This window comes from Penicillium argentinense, assembly GCF_028826775.1.
Source record: "Penicillium argentinense strain IBT 30761 chromosome Unknown utg000004l_segment0_segment0, whole genome shotgun sequence".
NCBI classification, from domain to species: domain Eukaryota; kingdom Fungi; phylum Ascomycota; class Eurotiomycetes; order Eurotiales; family Aspergillaceae; genus Penicillium; species Penicillium argentinense.
Window position 1 is genome coordinate 683,105 of NW_026622663.1, and position 19,925 is coordinate 703,029.

At 50.9% G+C, this 19,925-nt stretch overlaps 8 protein-coding genes across 8 annotated transcripts; 4 read left to right on the forward strand and 4 right to left on the reverse strand.

Annotated features, from left to right (window-relative positions):
* Positions 1–2,450: 2,450 nt before the first annotated feature.
* On the forward strand, positions 2,451–2,939 carry N7532_003208 (GlcG/HbpS family heme-binding protein; the record flags this gene model as incomplete). The annotated part of the gene is made up of 1 exon (XM_056615702.1): positions 2,451–2,939. The coding sequence occupies one exon, from the start codon at positions 2,451–2,453 to the stop codon at positions 2,937–2,939; it is 489 nt and encodes a 162-aa protein (XP_056476059.1).
* Positions 2,940–3,657: 718 nt separating this feature from the next.
* Positions 3,658–4,561, forward strand: N7532_003209 (putative pyrimidine 5'-nucleotidase; the record flags this gene model as incomplete). Its single annotated transcript, XM_056615703.1, has 4 exons — positions 3,658–3,719; positions 3,775–3,803; positions 3,862–4,323; positions 4,380–4,561. 4 exons carry the CDS (start codon positions 3,658–3,660, stop codon positions 4,559–4,561), a joined length of 735 nt encoding a protein of 244 aa, XP_056476060.1.
* A 280-nt stretch (positions 4,562–4,841) lies between these two features.
* On the reverse strand, positions 4,842–5,602 carry N7532_003210 (uncharacterized protein; the record flags this gene model as incomplete). The annotated part of the gene is made up of 4 exons (XM_056615704.1): positions 4,842–5,039; positions 5,108–5,223; positions 5,277–5,437; positions 5,541–5,602. The coding sequence occupies 4 exons, from the start codon at positions 5,600–5,602 to the stop codon at positions 4,842–4,844; spliced, it is 537 nt and encodes a 178-aa protein (XP_056476061.1).
* A 1,298-nt stretch (positions 5,603–6,900) lies between these two features.
* Positions 6,901–8,508, reverse strand: N7532_003211 (F-box protein; the record flags this gene model as incomplete). Its single annotated transcript, XM_056615705.1, has 1 exon — positions 6,901–8,508. One exon carries the CDS (start codon positions 8,506–8,508, stop codon positions 6,901–6,903), a length of 1,608 nt encoding a protein of 535 aa, XP_056476062.1.
* Positions 8,509–8,815: 307 nt separating this feature from the next.
* N7532_003212 (acyltransferase family protein) lies at positions 8,816–10,183 on the reverse strand (the record flags this gene model as incomplete). The annotated part of the gene is made up of 1 exon (XM_056615706.1): positions 8,816–10,183. One exon carries the CDS (start codon positions 10,181–10,183, stop codon positions 8,816–8,818), a length of 1,368 nt encoding a protein of 455 aa, XP_056476063.1.
* Positions 10,184–10,776: 593 nt separating this feature from the next.
* On the reverse strand, positions 10,777–12,651 carry N7532_003213 (sugar porter family MFS transporter; the record flags this gene model as incomplete). Its single annotated transcript, XM_056615707.1, has 5 exons — positions 10,777–11,007; positions 11,061–11,483; positions 11,537–12,009; positions 12,073–12,413; positions 12,473–12,651. The coding sequence occupies 5 exons, from the start codon at positions 12,649–12,651 to the stop codon at positions 10,777–10,779; spliced, it is 1,647 nt and encodes a 548-aa protein (XP_056476064.1).
* Positions 12,652–13,851: 1,200 nt separating this feature from the next.
* Positions 13,852–14,358, forward strand: N7532_003214 (V-type ATPase assembly factor PKR1; the record flags this gene model as incomplete). The annotated part of the gene is made up of 1 exon (XM_056615708.1): positions 13,852–14,358. One exon carries the CDS (start codon positions 13,852–13,854, stop codon positions 14,356–14,358), a length of 507 nt encoding a protein of 168 aa, XP_056476065.1.
* Positions 14,359–14,754: 396 nt separating this feature from the next.
* On the forward strand, positions 14,755–17,737 carry N7532_003215 (anaphase promoting complex subunit 2; the record flags this gene model as incomplete). Its single annotated transcript, XM_056615709.1, has 2 exons — positions 14,755–15,384; positions 15,446–17,737. 2 exons carry the CDS (start codon positions 14,755–14,757, stop codon positions 17,735–17,737), a joined length of 2,922 nt encoding a protein of 973 aa, XP_056476066.1.
* Positions 17,738–19,925: the final 2,188 nt, after the last annotated feature.

Genomic DNA, 19,925 nt, shown 5'->3' on the forward strand with positions numbered 1-19,925 from the left:
TCGATCCTCCCTTGGCGGATGAAGAGGGTAGATAAATACCTGGGAGAATTTTATTAAATTAGATGCCCTCTGAAGTAGCAAACTGGCCATCTGGTCTCGGACTTTCTCTTGCAAATGTCATCCGGTCGAGAGTACTGGAAGCCAACGAGGTATGGACTATCAAGTTGAAGTCCCTTCGCGGAATCTTTGTCATGAAAGAAAAGCATTTGAGGCCTGCTCAAATTTTGGTGGAGCCAGGTACTGCACTGGAGCTAGTAGAGTGTATTGGCAAGGCCTCGTGCGATTTTCAGGCGCATCCCGAGGCTAGGAATGCTACCTTGATCCCCGCTTTAAAAAGACTTTGTGAGAAGGCTAGCCGGTGGAACTGATGCTTGACTTTGTCGGCTCAAAATGGGTACTGGGAGAGGAAGCCGATCAATTTTGTTCTTTGGCTGTCCTCTCGTCATTCGTCTTCAAAGTAGCCCAGGCAGTTGAGAGTTTTGTAGTCCTCTGCACCCTCGCGTGTGCCTTGGCCTTTGAAGCAACCTTCTTTTCTGGAAGGCCAATCCAGTTGCTACAGAGATGTCCATGTCCAATAAGCTTTATCGGAGACTCGGCACTGTCTCACCAAAGGGACCGAGTTCAGCCGTCGAGAACAAACCATTTACATTGCCGTGTTGAATGCCCGTGTCGAAGCTATAAAAATCCTCGAACTAAATTGAACGCTCACCATCCTACTGATCACAACATTCGCGAAAGCACCCGGAATTCCAAGTGGATCTCGGAAAATCTCGAGCAAACATTCGGGTAGATCAAATCCCATCGTACACCGTGGTGTCAGTTGGAGGTCTGGTACCCATCGAGATCTTGCTGGCTAGATATGACAAGTTCTATCTGAATGATGCCTTGGATGTGATTGTCGCACTTTTCCGGGAAATGGCGATCCGACCATTAATTGTTTATACACTTCACCCAAGCACAAACAGACCGTGCTCCATCTTCTTGCCTGTCACGCTCCACTCATGATTTCCGTGATATTTGAGCATCTGCTTGCAACATGCAACTTGGAAACACCAGGAAGCCTCGCCAATATCCAGGATGCTGACGGAGAAACACCATTGCACTATGCCGCACTGTTCAGTGGAAGCAGTAATCCCACATCTGTGGGTCGAATCATTGTGGACGTCGATCCATCCTTGAGAAATCATCACAATATGTCGCCTCTCTCGGAGAGTGCCGGGGCGCATATTAGACATGGAACGGAGATGCTGCATGACAAAAGAGCTAACTTCACTCGCAAGTCAATTGTTCTAGGGACTGATTTTAAGGATGAGATTGAAGGGGAAAGCAACAGCAAAAGGGGAGCACGTCACGGATAAAGTGCAGTCCCACCGCACGGACATTGCAGGAAGCTGGTATAGCTTCTACCGATGCCAATATCTTAAAAAATGATGTCAATTCTGATGAGAGGCGCGGATATAGCTGATGTTTGGGACTGGAATAGTGGCAGGATGCTTCACATCAGCAAGAGGCTGAAGGCTCGCCTAGAGAAAGAGCCGGATTATGTTTCGTAGCTTTGATTTGGAACAGAACATGGCTGAGACTGAGGTGCAAAATCTGGGACGAATCCTTTGGAGATCAGATCATTCTCAAGTTTGGATAAAACTTTCAAAGATCATTAGACGGTATTCACGTATTAACGCTTCATTCTAAGGAATCCCTAACAATACTCGAAGAAGGGTCTAAGGACACGGTCTAGATGCCAAGGTCCCAGGCATCAGTTTGTATACGTCAGTGCGGTCGGCATCCGGCGGAGTGCGCCGTTCGGCAGTTGCCGCATCGTCAGATTTTCGGCACGGATGGCGTTATGGAAGCCGAGGAAGATGTTGATAAGGTAGCTGCCTAGACTGCGTGGGGATTCTTCTTTCCCAGCCACTCTCATTGCCAAGCCATCGAGAATTAAGGTAAAGTTTGAAAAATCAAAAGCTTTATCGCTCTTTCCTTCGCAATCTACCACGAGGGTACCCACAATCGCGCTTGCCATCATAGCTTTCAGCGGAAGTCTTTACTCCTGATTTAGATGAAATAGAGACAGTGAATTCTACTATCTGTTTTTGGACGCTGGAGGTATTTAATTTGACTTCCTGCAATATAAGAAGAGTGTCGCCTTCGGGATTCTTGGCGCTCGGCTGTCATTGAGGCGCAGCGTTGAAGTCGATACATGGATTGACTCCGGACACTAGCAGATGCTTGGCATTTCCCTCATATGGACCGGTAACACCGATTGAATTGGCACGTCTCTTTGATTTTGTTTTTATTTAAGCTTGTCGAATTGCCTTGAAATTTGATATTAAGTTTACTACCTCATCTTTCCATCGAACAGCGTTCTTCAATCATCCTAGTGCCTCTTACTTCATCTTTCACGATTCCTTTGGCCTCCACGAGCAATAACGAACCAAAAAAAAAGGAAAATGATGAAGAACTTCTGGATCATCGCCAGCTGCATGGCGGCAGCCATCTCAACGGCTGGAGCTTCTAATCTCCTGCAAGAACAAAACATTCCTCTCAACCTCGCTGTCGAAATTGCTCAGAATGCGATCCAAGCATGCACCGACGAGCAGTACAGCGTTTCCGCAGCCGTTGTTGACCGAGAGGGTGTCTTGCGCACTCTGCTTCGGGCCGACAATGCAGCTATTCACACACCCGATGCGGCGCGCCGGAAGGCCTACACAGCTGCCTCCATGCGTACGGTGACTAGTACAATTGTGAAGAACGTTCAAAATCCCGGCGCCGCTCAACTTGTGGCGATCGATGATTTCCTCGTTCTTGCCGGTGGTGTCCCAATAAAGGTCGGAAATGAGACAATCGGCGCCATTGGCGTTGGTGGTGCTCCTAGCGGAGACATTGATGAGAGCTGTGCAACGACTGCGCTCAAGGAAGTGGGAGACAAGCTGCAATAGGATACGCATGTCATAGATCTATCTTTCTGAGGGAGCGCCACGGCCTGAGATATTTTTTTTGTCGGCCATTGGCTTTTTCGGCCTGTCGCTTCTTTTTGTTGCGATCTATTGCTCCGATGTCGTAATGTTTAGGAAGTTAAGAGACGCGATGTATGTATGGATTTGATACAGTGTAGTGGAGGAATTGAAAATGCAATCAAATTTTTTGTTTCTCAAAGCTAGAATATTAGAAAATTTCCAATAATCATAATTTGTGTGCTTTTCGTCCGAAACACTGTCAACGCTACACACCACTACGATGCTGATAATTCAGCCTTTGTACACTCCATTGCAACATTGCTACATCTACATTTGAAAGTCACGATATATCTTTAGCAAGCTCTTGGCAAGGATGTTGTGCGAAGTGCTTACTTCCTACCAGACTCTGCAAGAAGCCCTTATCCCAACAAACTGCATCGAATTTAGGATCAGATCATACGATCGCGTACTTTGCACCCTTTAGACGAATCTATGCTGTTGCCGAGAATGTCACGTGGGAGCTTGACCCTTCTCGTATACGTTTTGCCATTTTGGTTGCCCGAAGCCAACAAAAGTGGGGAAGTATCGGCTTACCCCGTGAAAGCTTCCTTCATCTGAAAGTTAGACACTCACCAACATCACTCACGACTATCAAGTCTGACACAAAAGGAGAGAAAATCAGGAGAAGAGAAGAATCACCATGGTCGAAATTCAGCCCTCCCAAAATGGCACAGCCAACGCGAGTCTGCCAGTTCTCTTCTTGTGAGTCATCCAGACAAAAGAGAATTAGAACTGTCTGGCTAACAGCAGCACACAGTGACATTGACAACTGTCTCTATCCGAGAAGTAAAAACACTTGAAGCAACCTCGGGATGAAGAGACGTTGTCCTAACAGGCGATATAGGCAGCAGCGTTCAGGACACACTGTCAGAATTGATAGATGACTACCTTGAGAGACAACTAGGCCTGACTCGAGAAGAAGCAGTGAAGATGCACCAGGAGTACTTCAAAAAATATGGGCAGACTGTTGAAGGACTTGTCCGGCACCACGAGGTTGATGCTATCCACTACAACTCGCAAGTGGACGACGCCTTGCCACTTGAAACTCTGTTGAAGCCCAACCCACAGCTGCGTCAGCTTCTAGAAAGCATCGACACAACCAAAGTAAGGCTTTGGCTGTTGACGAATGCATATGTAACCCACGCCAAGCGCGTCGTGAAGCTCCTCGGTATCGATGATCTCTTCGAAGGAATCACGTACTGCGACTATACCCAAGTTCCGTTCATTTGCAAGCCTCAGACGGGCATGTTCGCAAAAGCAATGAAAGAAGCCGGTGTTGAAAACACTGCCGCATGTTATTTTGTGGGTAAGTTAAAGACCCCAAGTCGAAAGAATCTTTCTCGATGTTAATTTGACCGGCAGATGACTCGTTTGGGAACTGTGTTGGCGCGAAAACATTTGGCTGGACAGCGTGCCACTTGATCGAGACGGGGCTTCCAATTCCAGCGTCCCAAGCATCTCAGCACCAAATACACGAACTGGAGGAGCTGAACGGGGTTTGGCCGCATTTCTTCAAAAAGACCACAGTTGAAGTCTTGGCTTGATTGCTGACATGTGTATGAATTGAATGGATTTGTGTAGAAGCATTGCATATGAATTGAAGCCATTTTCTTATCCTTTTTTGTGAGGTGCCTGATCAGGTTCTTTGCTCTCTTGTCATTTCGATGACAACAGTTTTTGTGATGATCGACTCCAAGACAAGCTCTTGGCTAGCCCCTCGAACATGTGGTGATCTGGAGCCCGAAATATCGTCTGATATCCCCTAACCTCCGTGAGTTTCATCATCCCGCGAGGTGAGCTCGATTGCTCCAGAAGCACCAGGTCTCAAAGATCGGCAGTAGTTTGACCTCCCAGTGTCATAGCTACCACCATAGCCACGTAAATGTTGTTCGATTGGTTTCGGTAATTATAGGAACGGTCATAAGAAGAGCTCTTGAAGATGCTGGGGAACATAGGTCGGAGAGATGGGGTGGAGGCAGAGATGATGGCGATGTTGACTTCTATCTGAGACCAGAGGAGAATCTATAAGTGACAGAAGTTAGCATGATGATTCGAAAGTCGAGAGGCTAAGCGTCAGGGCGTCAATGTACCTGTATCGCATCGTAGAACACATCGCCTGTGATAGTATATCTGTAGAGTGCATTGAGACGAACAATCGATGCGGCAGAGGCAAAAGCTCCAATCATGAAAATAGCAATCAATGCATCTGTCCGTGTCAGCAAGTGCATATTCCCTAGACCGGGAAGAGCATAATCTCACATTTTCTTCGATCATGCAGATTCAACTTCATGAGAAGAGAAAGGGGCATGAGTAGGATGGCCAGATCCGTCAGGATGTTGATTCCAGCAGTGGAAAAGTACGTTGCATGAAGGTCATTGCACTCCTTTGGGAATGACGGATTCCATGCCTTCCAAGGTTCACTGTGGCATTCAAATGCATTTGCCGGTTAGAATGAGAGGGGAATCGAGAAAGTGGAGATGCACTTTGACAGAAATCACGATCATCGTGTAAGCGAAGACAAACACGAACATCCCAATGACAGCAGCGCGAAAAATTTTGACCGGGAAGATGCGATAGTGGGCCATTCCGATCGCAAGCGGATACACAAGCTGATAGACATACCAATGCTCGAGTGTGGAAACAAGAAATTTCTACGGGGGCAAATCCGCAATATGTCGCCAGCTATCTTTCAGTCACGACCGAAGTCGAGTTTGAAGCGACAACACTAGCCCTGTGCCCAGGCTAACGTGGAAACCATTCATGACTCCCATCGCGATTTGTCCCCACCAACCCAGGCAATACAAGATAGTCGTCGGGCCCGAACAACACTGTCATCACTGCCAAAAATGTCGGCTGCAGGGAGCCATCGTCTGCTGAGAGGTAGGCCATGGTAAGTCTTACAGCCCCAATCTCGGCGACAGCTCAAACTCGGAGTGTGTCAAAGCAGATTCATATCCTTAGCAGTGACCCGGGGCGAGTGAATATTTTGCTATTGCAGGCTCCGTTAATACTACCAGTAGAAGAAGAGGACGGCAAAAGCCTATTCTGGCACGTCACCCATGGCCCCTTTCATCGGCGAAACAACACTTTTTCTCAAAGGGCCAAACGTTCAAATTGCCAAGTTTGTCACGTATGCGCCAATTGAATCCTCAATTCATTGGTTGCGATCTAGCAGGGTCTAGGATATTCAATTACAGCCACGAGTGAGCTGCATATAAGCCACAGAGTCCATGTTGTGCGCATATCGTGAGAGGAAAGTGAGTTGCGAGAACGGATTCGCAGTTGTTCTACTGAAAAACGATCATGCCATATTTGAAGCAGGCCATGTGTATACATCGATTTCTCTGGATTGCTCTGGATTGCGTTACATGCACATTTTGGGGTCCGATAGTGCAAGACTTCAAGGTTCTCGCCGCCAGATAGGCTCTCGTCGGGACTCGGCTCGGTGTCAACTTGCCCGTCTAGGTAAGAACATAACGACAAGGAGAATGAATTACTTATTCACTGAACACTCAAATTGAGATCACCTTCCAAGAATTCTTACTTCAATGACATCCATAACTCAGTGACGATGCTCCAAAGAATTGACAGGAGAAGCATGCACGGAGCGGAGCTTTGTTTCTTACAAAGTGGATTGTCTCCCGAAGTATCCGCCAAGGTGGAGCGGGAGCAGCTCTCAGATAATTGAGAGTAGTTGGTGATTAGATTGTGAGCCAGAAGGTGCATGTAACTGAGTGAATTTGAACTAACTAAGAAGGAGGAGAGGGGAGCAGGAAGGAAAGAGTGCCTTCGAGAGTAGGCAGACCGTGTTAGCCCCCTCCCCTCCTTTTCTACAAACACAGACAATGGGACCACCACCAGTCCCAGACCAAGATGTCTACCCCTAGAGCCATCTGATCAGACTCCGGAAATCAGTCCAAAGTCCGGGGGACCAGGCATCATTCCGAACTTCAAACTTGATGCCCCTGTTCACACTCATGCACGACTCTGTAGCCAAATAGGCGTGCAGTCGGCTGAATCGCCCCCCAAGGCCGCAGAAAGATCGCAACGATATTTGTTCCAGCCACGGGGTCGCATGTGGCACATAGGGCACCATGTGTTGCACGGCTGATATCATACGGGGTATACTCCAGTGGCATTTAGTAGTCACCGAGTTATCTCGGAGGCAAAGCTGTCTCAGGTTTCTTGGCAGTAGTCTTGCGAGATTCGCGGCCTTCATCTCGGCGTCACCCTTGTCTAGTCCGAGCAGAAATACCATGGGTACTTCTGCGGACCGAAGGTGATCAAATTGTTTCAATGACCCTTCGAAATGGCCCAGCAAATCAGCCTGCCATGCATCAGCGAGTGGAGGTCCCCCTGGATATGTAGATATTGCCAATTCAATTGACAAATGTCGTAGGGTATTGCGAAGGCTCACAAGGCCTTGTAAGAGGTCCCGACTCTGATCGAAGGGGTCCAGCGAGGCGTTCGGAGAATCATCTCGCACATTCAAAATTAGTCCAAGGTGAATTTCATCCACAGACTTAGCAAAAGACAGCAGCTGACCTACCTTGGCTTGATTCATCGGAACGTGCACGAGCAGAAGGCTTTTCAGGCGAGGCGTATTCACTGCGGGATTAGTCGAGAAGCCTTCCGTCTCAGGTAGAATTCCATCTGTGCTTTGAAGCCAAATATTGAGACTTTGCAACGAAGACAAATAGAACCAACCCGAAAATTGCTCCTGGTTGCCGCTCGGGTACATAGCGGCAACGTTGTCTGAATGCACGCCGGCAAAGGGTCGAGGGGCATTGAAGCCGTACTCGACATACGTAAGCCTGGGGAAGCGGGGTAGTTTGTCTGTTGAAAACAGAGCATGCTTAATCATTCTTCCAGGCCAGCCATCGGTACAGACAAAGGTGTAGTCGAGGCACAGCGATCGAATATTTCTAAGTTGGGTGATCAGAATCGTGACAAAGGCGTGGGGATCGCCTGCTTCTAGCGCATTGGTCCAGTCTTCGGGAGAGGGGAATTGTGCCGTGGAGATGATGTCTTTCGCAAAGGCCACTGTTTCTGGGAATTCACATAGCGAACCCCTGTGTCGAACGGTCGGATGTATGAACGGGCCGTATCTCGAAGGTGGATGTGATCGAGATGGCAATGCTTCGAAATCGCGAACGCAAACAGCTAGATATGGTCGTTCTCGGATGACTGTCAGTAACGAAAGAATCGCCCTTAGCGATGGGTAAGTCCAGTTGATCTTCACATGTCGGTAAAGAGTCGGTGTCGATGACGCGAAAAGGGCGCGTGATGTGCGGCATACAGAAGCGAGATCAGCGCGGGAAAGATTCTTCAGGATCAGAATCCAGCAGTCTAGCGGGAGTGTTGAAAGAGGGTAAAATGGGGGATCCAGATCCATGGGGTCACCCAGGTCTGTGATGTCATCTAGATTCATGGGATCATGCAGTTCCATGGGGTCGTCCAGATCCATGAGGTCCTCTGGAGGAGAAGCCATGAAAGGTTCAGTGAAAGTGGATGACGAAAAGTGCAATGTGGGAGACGGGTGGGGATGGTGGGAGGGACGGAGGAAGAAGTGAGTACGATAGACCTTGTTGTTCTCAGATGCTAGGCTGCAACCTCAGGCACGGATGGCTGCAAACAAGTCAACAGCATTACATACCCAGTCAACAATGCCATTTTAATCTAGACAGCCGGACTCAAAAAGTGAAGAGGAATGATCCAATATATTATCGGGTCGCTTTGATTGTCATACAGGTCACGCCATCAAATTAATAAAGATGCATCATAATAATGTACAGATATCAGGAACAAAGCCACCGATCAACCCTCTTCGCGAAAGCCACACACCTATTATCGACGTAAGTGGTGTAGAAATGCGCTGCCACAACAACCCAACATCCCAAAAAGATGCCCGTCGTCCACCAACAAACGTGAAAAGCAACCGGATTAGCTCCCCACGCCTGTCCACTAGTCCCATATCTCTCCCCACTAAGCGCAAGATAAATGATATCTCTCAGTGGATTGCGGAACAGTTGATAAATTGTTTCGTGGAGCAGGTACAATGAGAAGGAGATCTTCCCAAAGTATTGCACAATGCGCGAGTTCAGCGGCCGCTGCAAGCAGGGGAATTCGCCGATGCCGTAGACTAGCATGGCCGACCCGGTTACCTTCCAGCACCAGTGGTAGATGTGCCATTCATCCTTCCAGCGCGGCGAGTTGAAGATGGCAAGGAATTTGTACTCGGGTGCGAGATGACCGTCGCTTCCGATGCAGAGGAGGTAGTAGCCGACGACGAAAACCATGGAGGAGCCGATGCGTGAGAAGCTAAGGCAGTTTCGAGACTTCGAGCTCCTCGCTTTGCGTCCGCCGCAGAAGCTCAAGGTTCGTGGTCCGGAAAGAAGAGGGCTGGTGCCATTCTCGTACTCCGCCATCTCAAACCCGGTGCTAAGCGTCTCTCTGGAAGCTGAAGAGGCACTGTTCGCCCGCTCGGCTAACCAAAGACCCCAAATGAAGCCGAAGATATCCCAGTTCCCATACCAGAGAAAGAAACAGGCCAAAAGCGGCAGGGCAAACAACCTCGTCTTCGCCCGCCAACCTCCAAGCCCAACAATGAGCAGGTAAACCACATTTGACCCGCGAAACTCCACAGGCATAGTCCACAATTGCCCATTAATACCACCGCGATACTCAAACGAGACAACATTAATAATATCCGCCATATAATTGAGGAGCCATGAAAGATGCGCAAATGGCCTGGACAAAGGCTTTGGCAAATCATCCACAAGACCCTGGTCGAATTCCCAATGAAATAAGTTCAAAAAGTAAAGAACCTGCGCCAGGCCCGCCGTCACGAGAACAGGGAGGTATATTCGAAAAGCGCGTCTCACGACAGCTGACTGCACCCTCGCCAGAAATTGAGGCGTATCCCGCGCTTTCAGGAGACTGATGGAGATGGCGTACCCGGAAATCACCATGAAGAGGGTGACCATTCCGTGAGCTGAAAATAAAATCCGAATAGGCTGTAGCTGAACTAGGTGCCGATTATTCTCTGGTGGGTCGGACCAGTATGACACGAAGGGGTGCCAGACATCGCTCATAAAATAGTGGTCGAAAGCGACGATGGCGGCGGCGACGCCGCGGAGGCCGTCGAGCCATTTTGTTCGTTCCATGGTGTAGCAGGCCCGAGGCGGAATAATAGGTTGGTTCCTATTTCTGTTTTGACGTATTTGGGGTGTATCTTGAGGTGATTCTAGGCCATGGTCACGGTGAGATGCGCATGTGAGGATTATTTAGGCCGGCTTGATTAGCTTTGATATCTCGGGTTTAGGGGATCCACTTCTCAGCCCTAGTGTTGCATTGCGCCAATGAGGGGCTTGGCTATCCGACAGCATCCCAATTATAGCATAGTTTACTGATTCGGGCTTAGTGTGGACGCCTGAGATATTATTGAAGTTGAGATCGAGGATTTTGTCAATGGTACTCGTAGCTCGCGATATAACTATAGCATGGTGATTGCTGATTTTTGCTTTTCCTTTCGAGTTTGTTGTGCCTGGAAATCAGGTGGTGGAAGGCGGGCCATCACTATAAGGCTGACCCTGTTGAGGATAGTTAGGGGGCACGTGAGGGATTACTAATGTCTCAGCTGCCATTTCCATGCAGCTTACTGAGAACAAGTGCTGGATATCAAAAGTATGTTCGTGATTCATGATCCACTACCTGCTAATCTCAAGCAGCACTATCGCTATGCAAAAACAAAGGGCTATCATACAACATCGCGCTGAGCATTGATAATTTCAGTCTCGATTTCGGTGCGAAGCGCGCGCTCGCCTTCATTCGAGTTATCCTTGAAGACGTGGTCCATCTGCTCAAGAGTTCGACCCATCGTCTCCGGAACGAAGAAGTACGTCCAGACACCGGCCAGCACACAGAAAACAGCAAAGAAGACGTAGGCACCGTAGCCAGTGTCTTGGACCAGAGGCGGAGTGATGAGACCCTAGTTGGAATGTGAGCGGTCGGCAAAGAAAGATAGGGGCGCGGGTTTCTTACAATGATGAAGTTGTTGAACCAGTTGGAGCAGGTGGATAGAGCAACACCCTTGGCACGAAGAGACGAGGGGAAAATCTCAGATGGCAATGCCCATGGAACAGGTCCCCATGAGGCACCAAAGGCGATCATATAGAAGAGCAAGAAAGCCGCACTGACCCAGCCCTGTGTTTTGTGGGCGGGCCAATTGTCGCTGTACTGGCCAACCATGGCAGCGATGATAATGTGCGAAATGGCCATAAGAACGGCACCGGCCATCAGCAGCTTGCGGCGGCCGAGCGTATCCATCGTCCAGACACTAGTGGTGACACCGACCAGCTGCAGGACATTGAGGACACCCGACATGATCAGCTGCATGTTGGTGTCGAAGCCGAAGGTTCCGAACAGGGTTGGCGAATAGTAAATCAGGGCGTTGATACCAACAAACTGATTTATTGTTAGCATTGAATGTATCACACGAGAGAAAGAAGAGTATTTACCTGCTGAAAGAATGCCAACATGATACCGACATGAGTGCGGCGCCAGCATCCCTTCTTGAAGCAATCAGCCCAGGAGGCCAGCTCGAGCAAGATCGCATCTTTCGAAGTACCGCCCTGAAGTTTGGGGTGCTTCTCGGCATTCATGCGCTGGTGGAACTTGACCTCCGACAGGATCTCAAGGTACTCCTGGCGGATACGGCGATCAGAAGAGGGCAGGTTGCGCAGCTTGCAGAGACTGTTGAGAGCCTCTTCATCCCGGCCCTTCGCGGCAAGCCAACGGGGCGAGAAAGGGAGCATGATGACACCAGCGACAAGGATGAACCCAGGGATCATCTGGAGGAGGAAAGGCAAGCGCCAGGACCATTCGCCAGGCATGTACCGCGTGCCATAAGTGATCCAGTAAGCGATGACAATACCAAGGACGATACACCACTCTTCCAGAACGAGGAGTGTTCCACGGCACTCGGGGGGACCTACGAGAGAACAGATTAGCTTTGACCCTTGACGTCGATCTGCAGGAAATAGGCGCCACTTACTAATTTCGGAGATGTAAAGGGGCGCGACCATCGACAGCATACCAATGCCCACGCCACCAATCAGCCGCGCGACTGTCAGCATGGAGTACTCCACGGCGGCAGTCTGCAAGATGGAGCCGACTGTGAAGATAATGACCGCCACGACGATCGAGTAGCGACGGGAAATCTTATCCGCGATCCAACCCTGATTCAGCGCGCCCAGCAGAGCACCCAGCTCGATCATCGCTGTCAAGAGACCCTTCCAGAACGCCCCACTGGAGCTGTCAATGCGAGAGAAGGTCTCCAGGAACTGGTCCATGACCAGGATTATAGACACGACGCCCTGATCATATCCGAAGAGCCTATTGGAGGAGTCGTTAGCCAAGATCGTGGCTGATTCGTAGGGAGAGTATAAACATACAGACCACCGAGCGTCGAGCACGCAGCGCACATCAACACGAACGGGTTCTGCACCAGGCCACGCAGACCTGGGGGGCCATAGGGCTCCCGGTCCGCCGTGATGTCCTCGGCATGGTGTGCGAAGCCCTCGATATGGACATCCTCTGGGGTCAGTTCCTTTGCCAGGGTGGTGTCTGTCATTTTGCAAGGGTTGGCTGCAGTCGTGGGCTGGAGAAAGGCAAATCAAGGAGGCAATTCTCGCCGAGATACGACAGATTGGGAAGCTTTCCTAACACAGACAGCGTGAGGCGTCGGGCATATTTATACCATTCGGGAAAAGGACAGCCCCCTCCTTTCATATACCCCCGGAAAATCCGCTCATTTTCGCTTAGCACGCACGTATCGGCTCTACAGAAAGCTTCGACATGATTGGGCGTTACGGGCAAATACCGACTGCGGTTGCGGGGGACTGGACCCAGTTGCAGTGCGACAGCTCGGCGAGATGACGGCAATGTGCGGTTTCCCGGTCCAGGAGGCTCAAAGAGGGAAAAGACGGGGGAGATCGGCCGCTAAGGTTGGCAGTGGAGCAGGCCAGAGTAATCGTGGGGGTACCATTGGTGACGAGCAGCGGTTATTGCTGCGAGCATCGTGGATGCGGGTGCCGTGGTTGGACGTGGGGACAATCTGGGGGTTGGAGACACCTGGGGTATCCCTGATATGCCCCGAGGTCACTGTCCATGATTGTCCCTGCTCACGAGGCAGGCATCGGCGACAACCCTGGGGGACTCGTAGGCGGGAGTAGTTGTAGAAGGCCGGAGGGAGTACATGCTCCCGCTCACTACAAATAAATAGCCCATGCCCCACGCCGTACAATGCACTCTTGACCATCGACACTCCTTCGCCTCTTCAGCCAGACACTGGCAGCCCCAAAACTCAGTTCTGGCACTCGGCCTGGCTCCGAGTCGCCTGGCCCCGTTGGGAATAAGCGCCGTCTGCAGGATGCGAGCAAGTTGGGGTATCCGCATACCCGGACTCGGGCCGGTCTCGGCAGGCTTGTTTGACTCTACAGCGTCTAGAATATACTACGGTCCGCGAGGTATACAAAGCCTCAACCATGTAAGAGGACCCCATCACCTGCAATACAGCATCCTACATTCTGCCCATCTGACGACCATCTGACCCCGTGGGGTAATCGCCCCGATTTTCTCGGAATTCTCCACGTTCTGTTGCTCGTTCGTCCTGTGCCCATCGCAGCCCGAGACCAGCACCCCCGCCTAAGGTGGACCCGCGGCCTCTGCACTGCTTCACCCCTCGGAGGCCATTCTCCGAACCGCACGGATTTCACTTTCCGACCTCCCCCCATTCCCACGACGTCACCTCTTTTCTCCTGCCATCCTCACCATGGCCTCCTTCGTGGAAGAGCTGTGGTCCAGCGTCTTCACGCCGGGCCCCACCCCAACACTCCTGCTCGCGACGAACGTGACCTTCGCCGCCCTCCAGTTCGTCTTCTTTGCCCTCCTCCTCGCAACATACAGCCTGCACTTCGTCGCGCTGTCCATCATCAGCGCCGGCCTGTGGTACTCCATCAACTGGTTCGCGCACGAGGTCCGTCTCGCGCAGGCGGCCCAGGACGCCGAGAAGAGGGCCGAGGCAGACGCCGCCGACGGCAGGAAGAAGGAATCCGGGCACGACAGCGCCGACTCCAACGCCGACAGCGAGACAGAGACCGAGTCGATCGCTCGGGGCAAGACGGAACGCTTGGCCACGGCCACGGACATGGGCAAGGCGTCTGCGAGACTGCAGCCCCCGGAGCTGGGCTCTCGCAAGCGCACCAGCACCGGCGGCGACAGCTCGGGCTACGGAAGTACTGACAGTGAGTGGGAGAAGGTGGACGGCAATAAGGCGTGAGGTCGGGAATTTCAAGCGTTCGCCTGCAGCTCCGGGGGGGTTTTGCTTTTGGTGGGACTGACAGGAGCTGCCAGCAAAGTCCATCGTTACTCCGCTGGGCTGTACAGGGCGGCTAGGTGCGAAGCTGTTCCCATTTGTCGGATCCTGCACTACTCACACAAGCGACCCGAAGCTTGTTGCAGTTTATATCTTTCCTCATTCTCCTGCTTCACGGCGCATCGTGGTGATTATCAATTTTGTTTTGGCCTCTGGTCGACCCAATACGCCCTTGGCAGCGCACATATAGTTATAAGCTTACTTAGAACACATCTACCCAGTATACCCTACGAGCAATCTATCGCATTTTTATTGGTTTTGTATCTCTTGTAGTTGGCATTGGGTACAGCGACTTCCTGTATGGCAGCCCCACGTGACCACGCGCTGGGCAACAAACAGTCGAACCACCTCACGCAACCCAACCGCGTCCGTTTCGACAGCTCTCCTCCGCTCCGCCAGAAGGGCTCGACAGCGCAGTGTACGGGCCAGAATGCTGCAGCGACCGTAATCACAATGGCCTCGACAGTCCCCCTCAATGTGGGACGCCGGCGCGTCTTCCACTCCGTCTTCTCCCCCGCGTCTATCGAAGCGCGGCCGCCGTTCGCCGACCCAACGTCGCAGGCCTCGTTTCAATCGGCCGCATCATCCTCGACCGTGCGAACAGACCCGCAATCGCAATCCTTTACCTCCCTACACGAACAAGCCCCCTCCGACCCAGAAACATGGAACCGAGCGTGGGCTGCGGCAACCGCCTACCTCTCCATTCCCGACCGCGGCTTCGAGGATTCTGAGATCGTGAAGCGCAGGGAGAGAGAAAACACGATTCCTCCCCCGTCGAGAGACACAGTCGAGGCATTCTCCTACCTGCTGGCCGCGGCCAAGCACACAAATGCCGCACAAGGTGGAACTGCCTCGAGGGATCTGTGTGATTGGTATAGCGAGGAAATGAGAAGACATTTCTTGACGAACCTGCAAAGAAGACTCCGTGAGGTATGGCACATCACGGTTAAGTTCTGGGATATCTAGAACTTTTTTGCTAACCCAAATACAGATTCTCGAGGCGATCGACAAGAGGAATGCGCTCAAAGCGGTCGTCTGCTACCTAGAGTGTACACATCGAAGCTACATGGGCCCGATTCGTCGCTATATTATACCACTAGTTCCCACTCAAGGGCACCGGATCATCAGCCGGCTTGACCGAGGCTTCCATACCGTTGTCGCATATTCCCTTCAGTGGCGGACGATCTCACCCCTGCTCGCCAATTATTTCGCAGAGCATGCAGTTGTGATTTTGGGTATCAACACATTGATTGAGAACTCCCGACCCCAAGAAAGCAACGACGACAAGATGGAGGTGGATAAAGTGTACTCCGTATCCTATAAGGACTGGAAGGCAACCCCGCGCGATGATCGTGTGCGTTTGATGACCGAGGGTGAAGATATTAAGGTGACGAAGGCCCGAGAGCGTCTTCTGAAATTGCTGGGAATGTCTCAGCTCGTTGGGCTTGGTGGAGATAAGGCTCAGAAGGTGTTTGCCGGTGTCATGAATGTCATGATGACTGAGTTTATCCGCGCCGCGTATACTTCTCAATGGGAGGCGCCATCGTGGACAGCATCACATCTGCGGTGCTGGGTTGAGAACGTCTTTGGTCGACTTGTCGTTCAGGTTCTTGACATCATTCACAAGCCGGCCGAGGAAGTGCCTGGCAATCTGGACGTGAGCTTTGGGAATTTGGAGAAATGGCAGGCAATCGCCATCTCGCGCCTCGGAGCCCTTCGTACTAGCGAACTCTTTGAGGTCATTGCGCAATGGCCGCAAAGTAAGGGAGCGATGCAAGATCTGAAGCACTTCATAGTGCATGCCCCAGCTCGACAATACCTCAGCAATTCATTCATCACGACGCTCTACCATAAGCTATTGCATCCTGGTGCCTCCACTGTTCAAATTCTGCAGCTCTACATCTCCATCATCCGCGCTTTCCACATGCTGGACCCCAAGGGTGTTCTGCTGCAATGGATTGCTCGACCAATCCGTCAATACCTTAGATACCGCGACGATACTGTCGAGGTGATTGTCCGCGGCCTCCTCGCTAAACCTGGTGGTACACATGATCCCAAAGGCCTGCCTTCCGGTGACGACACTCTGCATGAGCTCTCAACCGAATTATCCAACGCACACAAACTTTCTCAACAAAACAACACGCATGACCTGGACTGGAACGACATGAACTGGACGCCGGATCCTATGGACGCGTCTGCCGATTACCAGAAGCCCAAGGGAGCCGATGTCATCGACAGTCTGATCAGCCTATTCGACTCTAAGGAGACCTTCGTAAAGGAACTCCAAACCCACCTCGCCGACCGTCTCCTCCAAGACGTTGACACGTTCAACCAAGAAAAAACCGTCCTCGATCTTCTCAAAATCCGCTTCGGCGATTCCTCCCTCCAAGCCTGCGAAGTCATGCTTCGGGATATCAGCGCCTCCCGCACAGCCAACGACACCATCCGCGGTAGGCAACTTCACGAAGGACCCGCCTCCCCGGACTCGGACAACCCCAGCGGACAAGATGTCGAACTAAACGTCAAGATCCTCTCGCGCTTCTTCTGGCCCGAATTCAAAGACAACGTGAATTTCACGGGCTTGCCCCAGGTAACCCAGGCCTGCCAAAAACGATTCTCGCAAGGCTTCGAAGACCTCAAATCCTCTCGCAAACTCACCTGGCTTACGGGTCTGGGTCAAGTAACCGTCGAACTGGAACTCGGCGACCGTACCGTTGAGTTCAAGTGCACAACCTGGCAAGCAACCGTGATCTCCCAGTGGGACTACGACCCAGAAACGAGCCCCGCGCTCACCCTTGACGTCAAGTCTCTTGCCGAATCACTCGGTATGCCCGAGAATCTCGTCCGCAGCGCCTGTCTCTTCTGGACAAGCCATGGCGTTCTCGTCGAGAGGCACAAAGACCACTACCAGGCAGTCGAGTATCTCAGTTCAGAAGATGCTTTCCCCGAAGACGTCTCCGGAGATAGAGGCACGGTCGAGGCCATTGACACAGTCGACGCCGCAGCCGCCGCCGAAGCCGCCGAAGCAGCTGCCGCGGCAGCAGCTAAGGAAACGGCAGAGGCTGCGGCGATGGAAAAGATGAATCTTTACTGGCAGTTCATTGTGGGTATGTTGACGAACCAGGGCGCAATGAACCTTCAGAAAATCGTCATGATGTTGAAGATTGTTGTTCCCGGTGGATTCCCGTTCAATAACGAGGAGCTCCGAGAGTTCCTCGCTGGGATGGTGTCGAAGGGCAAGTTGGAAATTGTCAGTGGGGGAAATTACAAGCTCGTTCAGTAGCTGCTTAGCATTCGGTCTTGGGTGGTTTCTTTAGCCTGGCGTTGGCTGTGTATTTGTATACCCTGTACCATGATGAATGATGATTTTACTTTTACACTGCATGCTCTCCTCATCAGTGCCCGTTCGCGAGACTGATTTATAAAAAGCAAACCATGAACAGGTTTTGTCATACATACAAGGCTGCATCGATTCTGCCAAGTCCGATCGTCAACAAAAGGGCTTGGGGCGGACTTAGCGCCAAGATACACGATCTATACTGAACATGGAACCATGATGGCCAAGCTTCCTTCGCTAAAGTCTTTGGCCTTTAAATGGCCCTGGAATTTTTGGTCGGTCTTTCAGTTCGTTGCTAGTCTGTCTTGATAAGGTAGGCACTTTGGCCAAGCTTCAAGATGCAGATTCCTCCCCGGCTTATTCATCGCCTTTACCTGGATAGACGCGGCAGGGTTGGCCTCCTTGTCTGTGCGTGCTCTGCCATTTACAAGTAGCTGGGGGAAATTCGATTGAGTGGGTCGAACACAACCGGGTAAACCTGTCTGATGCTTGCGGCTGCTACACGGAAGAGCCGGGTCTTTATAGTGAGGACAATGTCATTGTACTTTGCGTGAGGACTCAGTTATCTATTATATGACTGACAAATGAGCTTTTCAGGTCTAGAATATTTCCCATAGTTAGTTCCAACTGGCCTCCGAATGATTGGCACTTGATGTTAACTATCGGTGCTGCCGGACTTTCATGCCACGGCATATGTCTGGGTAGTAACAGTCAGCGCTGGCCCCTTCCAAACCTTTGCCAAGGAGACATTATACAGCCCCGTCGTGATCCTATGCGGCCCCAGGTGGACACCATACAGTTTCCTCAATAATCTAGCCCCGCGATTCTATACTCTAATTCTGGAGATACGAGGGTGGGTAAACCGATGGGACTACGGCAAGATCAGACTATCATGTCCGGATACGGCATCCAAATACGTCCAGGACCTATACCAAGTTTCTATAGAGTCAACACAGTCTATTCTAGGTACACTGATTTGTTCGGAAATGTGAGTCTACATCTCATGGGGGCAGATCAACATATTTTGCAAGTCAAGGCAGATTCCTCGACGATCTCAGGATCATTGCCAAATGACAGTTCTCTTCAGCTTCACATATCCACAATATTTTTGGAAAGGCTGTATCATTACCGAATTCATGACCCCCGCCAAGAAATCACTCATAGACGAGATACTTCTTGGCTTGGAAACAACGACGTCAATCCAAGCGAGACAGCACTCTAGAAATATTTAAAAGGTCTCTCAACTCCCGGCTTTGAGTTCTTCCCTTCATCAGCAATTACTCCTATCTCAAACTACAAAACAAAACAAGAAAACTCTCCAACAACCAATTTTACAAATGTTCATCCCGGTCGCCCCCGTTCTCCTGGCCGCCGCCGCCGCCAGCTCCCCGTCACCGTGGCAGACACCTGCTCTGTCGAAGCACGAGTCAGCAATACATTCGCAGGATCCTCTGAAGCCATCAGTGTGTTCTTGGGCGGTGGCACCAAGCTTAAGTTCGATCACTCCGACGCCGTCTGCGGTGACACCACGCTCTGGGCTGACGATGGAGACCTCGAGGGCAATAGTTGAAGGGCAATGGAACCTTGGCTTCACCTAATGCCCTCCGAAATGAGTGATATCTTGGTTCCTATCAAGTAACTTGAGCTTGTGATATTCCCATTGTGGGTTGACAATGCGTATAATTTGATGCTGATAGTTGCTTGTGTTTAGGTCTTGTGCTTCCGATTATAAGGACCAGAAGGATATTAAGGGTGGACTTGGTGATAAGTTCGGTCAGAACTACCACATGTGTACCATCACCTTTGACTGCTAGATAGCTATATGGAGAAGCCATGAAGCTTGGCCTTGACGGGATTCGAAGGGTTGAGATCTTGCCGTGGCGTCTTTCTCTTTCGGGCGTATCAATATCATTTCGAGGAAGAATCTCATTTCTGTTGGCTCTCTAATTCCGTCTTCTCCATACCAGATTTTGCATCAAGTCGCACCGGCTAGCCTCTGGGTATTTTCATATACTGGGCCTACAATTGAAGAACTCGCTACTTTTCTTCTAAATTTCTACCTTCGATATTTTGTAAACAGTAAGACTGGCTTGTGTTAGAATACACAAGTCATAATCGACAAAACGGTCATGGT